Raw genomic sequence first — 7,781 nt, 5'->3', positions numbered from 1 at the left:
AGATATATTTTTGAGGCTATTCCCAGATTCAACATGAAACTATGCTGCAACCCAGAGTAGAGGGTTTCTCCCCCTCACTTACACCTCTCTCCAGTTTCTTGTAAAAATTAGGATTAAAAATTGTAAATGATAAGCAGGATGCAATATTATGAAAAGTAATGATACTTCTGTGAAAGCGTTTTCACTTTTATGCTGTTAACAAGCTAAAATAAATTATAACGATGTTTCCCTGATTCAAAATTAAATCACTAGATTTTTAGAGGTTAGATTTTTTTGCTACTACAGAGCAGTCCAAAGTAGCAGCTGTGTCAATTTTTTACATTACGCTCTTAATGGTTTTGATTCCTCTTTAAATAGTTACAGGGATCTTTAAAAGTACGCCTGCCCACACATCAACCCCGCTGAGTAGAAAGTGACTGTGTTTTACCACATTCACTAACTTTCTGTGGCACGAGCTGCAAAACTACAGAAAGATACTCTAGCACCATCTGTTGAAGGAATTTCCATCAAGGAAACTGTAAAATATATATATAAAATTAAAGAATAAAAAACTATTTATTTGAAAGTTTTATTAAAGCAAACATCAAACTGAAATTTTATTTTAAAAAAAATTAACATTTTACAAACCAGAACTAAATGAAAAGCTCAACATTTAGAAATACACTTGTCTCAAAACATTTTAATGTTTTTTCTGTTTTATGATTTTGTAAAAATATTGTTTCCTAAATAGCTGTATAGTCTTGGATGTGACAGTGTTTTGTAAAAACTTGTTTTGATCAGGGGTGGAAATTAAATTTTTTATTAAAGTTTTTACCAGCCACTCAAATATTTTACCAGCCACTATTTTTTGTTGTGACAAAAAGTAATGTCATATAATGATGATGATGGAGGTGGGTGGAAGCAGTTGTGGTGCCCTACAAGCTGAACAACACCTCTTTCTGGACACTGCATGGAAATAACTAGATTTTTCTTATTTTATTTTTTTTTATTTTAAACCATTAAAAGATGCATATCTGTACATAAAAAATTCAGACAAGTAAAATTTATTTCTGTGGAGTGTTTTTGAAGTTTTTGGGGGGGCGTTTGTAAGTTTTTGTATGTAAGTTGTAATGTTTTTCAGACACTTGCTGCTTTTAATGCATAGATCTATTTGTGCTACCCGCTTATATTTAACAGGTAGGATATTCTGATGAAGGAAGTGATTTTTGTGATTTTAGAAAGGTTTTCGTCGGGGATATAAATTGTTCCAATGCTATGCTAAGCATAACTCCTAAGCTTCCACTTCAGTATCCGATGATATTTAACATTAACGCAAACCGGGATAGTTTTCGATTTGTAAACATGACGGTAGCAGTTTTTAACGGGTAGCACCGACCGTTAGACATCGCTGTTTAGCCGTGCTACGGTAGGAAAATCTGACGAGGATGCACACATCGTCAGAACACCGGCCGTAGGCGCGAACGCACACTGACCAACGTCATGACGTCATGACGTCATTGATTTAGTTAAAAAAAACGTTGTTTAACTTTCGGTTCTTCCTTCGACTACTCTTGAAAAACATTTTTGTTGTCTGGCACCCGCTTAACTCCCGAAATGTTCCACCACATTGCTAATGCTACTCCTCAAATTGGTTCTACTTCTTCTTGATTTTTATTGGTGGTTGGTAAACAACTGAAGGAATCAATACCGCCACCAACTGGTAAAGAGTGTCTGCTAAACTTTTCTCCTTCTTGCATTTAGCAGCAACTCTAGCACATTGCTGCCCCCTATATGTCAAGAGGACAAATAACACCTTTTCTGTTCAAATTGCCAACCCGCCACAGTGGCGTGTGTGTTGATCAAATTCACCCGCCACTTCAAATATTTACCCACATTTGGCCGGTGACGGGTGCTAATGTCCACCCCTGGTTTTGATGTTGTATTTTTTTCCCCAAAATTGTTTTTTGGAGTGTTTTATGATTGGCTTTATGTTATAAGACACATATGAAGTCAAATAATGGATATGTCAGAAAAAAAATACACATTATTGAATGACCTTGCAATATTATTGTTTAACCTCTAGCTCTGAAATCGTGTAAGGAACACTGATTATTTCCCACATGTGTGTTCAACAGCTCTCCTGCCAAACCCTACTTCAGCACTGAATGTTTATTTGGTGCAACAGAAGATCCTGTGCAAAAGTACAAAACAAATACTTGTGTCAGCCAAGTATTTTAATGCATGTTCCATTAAAATATGTATGTGAATTATTTTTACTGTATAAATTCAATCAATCAGTCCAGCCCAAGGTGAAACAATAGTATTGCAAGGGAAAGCAAAATCATTGTTTTTTTTGTTTGTTTGTTTTTGTTTCTCCCACCTCGACATATCCTTTACAAGGCTCTGTAGACACACACACACTCCCACGCAAATGTTTGCTGTAAAGAGGAGCAGAGGGACTCTTAGACTAAAAAATAATGAATACAAATTCTTAAAAAGAGTCAAGATATGTAAAAGCAAAAAACACAGTATTATATTTGTAATCTTTAATAACCCTTTACAGTTTGATCTAAAAATGTGAACTTTAAGAACAAAAAGTAGTGGTCCATAATTTATTAAAATATAGAAAAAATTAATAATCTTATGTGTAAGAATAAGTGCATGACTAAAAGCAGTGGTGTCTAATCCTGGTCCTGGAGGACCACTATCCTGCATGTTTCAAATGTTTCCCTGCAGGTCTTCAAGTTCTGCAGAAACCTGTTAATCATTCATTCAAATCAGGTTTAAAACAAAGAAACATCTTAAACATGCAGGATAGTGGCCCTCCAAGACCAGGGTTGGACACCACTACTACTGTATAAAGGAAGGCCTCAAGTCTCGTAGTTCAGAAACTCTTTGTGTAGTCAGTAAGATTTTGGTCAGAACCTCCTCATCCGCTAGGGGGCAGTGTTGTAAAAACACAGCTGGTGTTTTCTGCCCGTCACAGAAACACGGAAGTGAACTTTGAAGTAAAAGAAACTCGGGAGCCTACAGCGCAGGGTAAAAATAGTTTCACGGACGTGTTTTTATACTCTCTATCTGTTCTTAGATTAATTGTTTAATTGTTTTTAGGTCTTGTCAAACGCGTGAGGGCGTGAGAGACATCCCATCGAGTGTTTCCGTTCCGTTTTAAACTGAAAGCAGGCCGGGGCCGTGTTTGGAGCCATGGCTGACATGGACGAGGAGATGTCAGAGGACACGCTCCCTCTCCAGCAGGACCTCACCTGTCCCGTGTGTCAGGGCGTCTTCCAGGACCCCATGTTGCTGCCATGCACTCACAGCTTCTGCCGGGAGTGTCTGGCGAAGAGCTCGCGTTTCAGCAGCAAGTGCCCGGTGTGCAGGGTCGAGTTTAGGGAGGGGAGCGCCATCCCGAACCGCGCGCTCAACGACGCCTCCGTGACTTTCCTCAAGCAGCCCAACAGGCGAGTCCCCCCGAGTCGAGCCATCGAGGAGGAAACCTGCTGCAACCTGCACCTGAAGCCGCTGGAGCTCTACTGCGAGAAGGATGAGGGCCCCGTGTGCGTGGATTGCGTGGCCCTGCATAACACGCACCGACTGTGGCCGCTGAAAGAAGGCACGAACATATGCAAGGTACAGGCACCGAGTTCAAACAACAATATGGCTCCCTCAGCCAGATACTTTAAAACCACGACAAAAAGTGCCCATGCAGCAGGTTGACTAATATAGGAATATATATATTACGCAATCTAAGAATGAACAGCAGCCGGCCTCATTGCCTGAAGCAGAAGTAATTAGACCTGCTGAACTGAAATTCCTCCATTTGCTGATTAGTTTTTCTGCTGTAGAACAACTTACAGACTTCCTTCACTGTTTGGCTCACTAGTTAGAGCAAAGGGTTGATCCTGGGTTAAAACAAGTGAACAAGTTTTCAGTTTTCCTGCAGTGGAAAGTTAAACTCAGGCCATGATGTGGCATCAATATTTGTATGTGAGAATGTTAGACTGAAGAAGTGCAAAGAATGGATAGATCGATATAAAACTTTTGATAATTGGCATTTCATAATGTTCCGTATGTGAACGTGTTGTATTATAATAGGATTTGAACTGGATTTATGATTTCTGTTGCATGGTGCCCTGAGAGGACTTTCGTTGTGAATTGGCGCTATTTAAATACTGCTAACTGAATTGATTTAAATTGATTGGCAGGCAAAGATCATGCTATTTAGTGTGAAGGCTGGTTGATCAAAGTCCTATTGTGTGTCATCAAGAGTGCAAGAACCTTCTGCTTCATTTTATGTACTAATGTTTTCAGTGTGGTTGTGCACTGAAGGCTCAGTGAGACTTTTCCAGTCCACATAAAAAAGCACATGAACTTGGCTTCATAGTAACATTTGTTTAATTTAAACACAGCGGATTAAAAAATGCACTCTAAAGATCAACATTTCTTCAACAAATTGTTGATTCAGAATGATGATTTTAGGTAATTCAGTTTTTGAATGCTATTCCTTTCATTAACTAGTAGACCTTACAAGTTTTCAACTTGTATATTTGTATGTCACATCATTACAAATAAGGGAAAACTTGATGATTTTCTAGGCTTTTTAGGCCCAAAGAGTCAAACAATTAAGTGAGTGCATTATTCTACTGTAAATGTTGATATTTTTTTAAAGTAACCTAGCAAACGTGTATCTTTTTCAGTGCCCTACATGTTCATAAAGTGTATTTAGCAGAGTTTTGCTTTGTTTTTTCATTTTATTTGAATTATTTTATCCATCAGTTACTTCAATTATAACTGGTTCACATTCCTGTAAATTCTTTCAACAAAAAGGGCAAATTTCAGGTTTTCTTTTCTGGAAACTTGTGGGTAATATTTTAAACTGTGAAACTGGATTGGAAATGAGTTTTACTCTTATTTTGGCACAGCTCTGGTCTCTTGTCTAAAGCAGGTCTCGTTTCTTTGTTGACCACTTGCAGAAGGAGCTTGGCTACAAAGTCCAGATTTTTGAAAAGAAAGTGGAATCGTACAAAAACATGACTAAGAAGTTCAGCAATGCAGTGGAATATATCAAGGTAAAGTTACTGCCATGTCTCACGACGTTCACATTACATTTGTGTGTATAATTATTAAACTGATTAATGATTCATGAGTCAAAGATTGTGTTACAAAAACGCAACAAGACTTGAGGATCTAAACTGATAGTAGGAACAGGAAATGAAAATTTTGAGTGTTATAGTCCATACATTTATGTGTATAACAAGACAAATCATCTACATCGTTTTAATTTTTTCCTTTGACTTGTTACAGTATCAGGCTGGAGAAGCAGAGAAAACTATCAAGGCAGAATTTGAAAAGCTCCACAAGGTGCTTTATGATGAAGAAACGAAGCGACTAAATGATTTGTCCACTGAGGAGAGGGACAAGATCAACTCCATACAGAGAATGTCTGATGATGTACAAAAGGACATCGAAAGTCTAAAAGAGCTCATCGATTCTCTGAAGAAAGAGATGGGCAATGAGGATCTGCCACTTCTACGGGTAAGCAAAGGCAGCGCGCCCCACCTTGGTTTATATCTGACAGTTCATTTTATTTCAAAACTCTCATCAAATCAATGTCAATCTCTCTTTTTTTGTTGCAGAATTTCCAGAATATAAAAAGAAAGTAAGATACTTCTCAGCATATCTTAATATTTATATAGAAATCAATAAGTTCAATATAAAAAACATTTGTATGCTTGTCAAATATTGGAATAAAATCAATTTAGGGATTCACATTTTACAGATGTGTTGTATTTTAGTGATTTATCCTTGTGTCTGCTGTAGAGCCCAGTGGACTGAACCTGAGCCTAGCTTTCTTTTCGACTCCCTTTTGAACATGGGCAAGCATGTTGGCGCTCTGAGGTACAACATATGGAAGGAAATGAAAGCTCATGTCAAATATTGTAAGTATTACTCAGTGAGAGGAAAAAGTTTGGTTTTGACACAATCTGAACAAAAAGGGGGGAAAAAAACATGACTGGAATTATGGTACAACAAGCATTCTACTGTCTTTGTCTAAGACAGTCAAAATGTTTATGTATTTTTATGAGAAATTAACAACAAAATGGTGTTTTTGTGTGTGCAGATCCAGTTGTGCTGGATCCAAACTCAGCCTCTCCATGGCTGTCGTTGAATGCTGATCTCACCACTGTGAAGGAGAGCTCAGAGCGCCTGACCGTCCCCGAAAACCTCGAGCGCTTCGATCCCTGCGTCTTCGTCCTCGGTGCTGAAGGTTACAGTTCCGGCAAGTACAAGTGGGACGTTATCGTCGGTGACAACCCCAAGTGGATTCTGGGAGTGTGCAAAGAGACTGTCACCCGCAAGAAGAAGTTCACGCTCTCAACAAGTCGTGGTGTGTGGGCAATCGGGCTGAGTAAAGGGGTGTACACCGCCTTCACTGCACCTGACCGGACGGAGCTAACGGTGCAGCAGTGTCCCGAAAAGATCCGCGTCAAGCTAAATATAGAAAAGGGAGAGGTGTCATTTTGGGACGGGGGCAGAGAAAAGCACTTGGTCACTCTCTCACACAAATTTGAAGAAATGTTGTATCCGATTTTTGGCCCCGGGCTCCATACTACTCCTATGATTCTGGCTCCTGGAAAAATGGCTGTGCACACGTCATAAAAAAACATAACATCACAGAGAGAGAGGCTTACTTACCTGAAGCTGCATATTTTAAAATAAATATTCAAACCACTTCCTTTTCTTTAATTAAATTAAGAACTTGTCAGCTCAAAAACACTTTACCAAACAAGTAGTTTACAAATATGTATGAACGATCAGAATGAAGATGAGATTTATTGATTTATTGATGCTACAAATGATTAATGTGCTTACAACCATAAAAGGAAACTGCAGACTTTGAGATGTTTTCAAAGCATGACACTATTTAATGGTCATCTACGATAATGAAGACCAGTTTCTGCTTTTGTGCCTTCGCTAAAAGAAACTCAATTGAGAAATATTTGTGCGCTTTTACCTGGTAGTGTGAAGCCAAAATATATTTGATAAAATAATGGCAAAAGCCATTTATGGTGGTTGATGGTGATGCAGTTTGACTAAATGAAAACATGATCTTGTGGATTGTGATTAATATCTGAAAAATACCAAAAAAAAAAAAAAAGAGCATGTTTTCATACTATTTTTGGATATTAACTGTTTGTCTTTAAATTTATTTTGGTAGTTGTTTTTTTTTCATTTAAAATCAACATTAATAACTTTAAAAAATTAACTTCAGTTTCTTGTTTGAGTTCTTTTTACATGTTCAGATTCCTTGATCTGTTGTCACTTTCAGACCTGTCTTATCAGGAAACACCTGCCTTTATAAAAGATGTGCTGTGACCTTTTTACATTCACTCCTAAAACATGCATGTTATAGCCATAACAATTTATAATAAATCAACTGAAATCTGTTGTTTTTGTTTTATAATTTATACCTACTGAAACTATTCATTGGTCAGTGCTGAATATGTTCTCTGCTGTGTTGCAATTCCTCGCTTTTTCTATCAACACCATAATAGTTAAAGCATTGGATCACCCAGACCTGTCTATTCCTTTGATAGAGGAGGAGATGCATTTTTTAACAAAGCAAATACTGAGCCTGCCAATATCTGCATCTCCTGTCTGTTGTCCCCAAATATTTTCCTCATACCATTAGCTCAGAGAACAAGTGTGGTTATGTAGAAAAGCTGAAATCATTCCGAACTCTTTATTTCTCCAAGTTAGCAGGGGATGCAACCTGACAAAATCATAATTGCCAAAAAATG

The 7,781-nt window shown here is 37.9% G+C and overlaps 1 protein-coding gene across 1 annotated transcript; it reads left to right on the top strand.

Annotated features, from left to right (window-relative positions):
- Positions 1–2,883: 2,883 nt before the first annotated feature.
- Positions 2,884–7,429, top strand: trim35-28 (tripartite motif containing 35-28). Its single transcript, XM_017415289.2, has 7 exons — positions 2,884–3,018; positions 3,091–3,609; positions 4,953–5,048; positions 5,284–5,514; positions 5,616–5,638; positions 5,800–5,918; positions 6,101–7,429. The coding sequence occupies exons 2-7, from the start codon at positions 3,184–3,186 to the stop codon at positions 6,637–6,639; spliced, it is 1,434 nt and encodes a 477-aa protein (XP_017270778.1). The 5' UTR covers positions 2,884–3,018; positions 3,091–3,183; the 3' UTR covers positions 6,640–7,429.
- The last annotated feature ends 352 nt before the right edge of the window (positions 7,430–7,781 follow it).

The sequence above is a fragment of the Kryptolebias marmoratus genome, linkage group LG16, assembly GCF_001649575.2.
Source record: "Kryptolebias marmoratus isolate JLee-2015 linkage group LG16, ASM164957v2, whole genome shotgun sequence".
Lineage (NCBI taxonomy): Eukaryota > Metazoa > Chordata > Actinopteri > Cyprinodontiformes > Rivulidae > Kryptolebias > Kryptolebias marmoratus.
The sequence above is the reverse complement of the archived record's forward strand: the minus strand, read 5'-3'. Positions and strand labels throughout refer to the sequence as shown.

Coding starts and splice junctions, on each gene's coding strand:
- trim35-28 (XM_017415289.2), top strand. CDS start 3,184: ATGGCTGACATGGACGAGGAGATGTCAGAGGACACGCTCCCTCTCCAG. Junction 5,049..5,283: donor ATGCAGTGGAATATATCAAG/GTAAAGTTACTG, acceptor GACTTGTTACAG/TATCAGGCTGGAGAAGCAGA. Junction 5,515..5,615: donor AGGATCTGCCACTTCTACGG/GTAAGCAAAGGC, acceptor TTTTTGTTGCAG/AATTTCCAGAATATAAAAAG.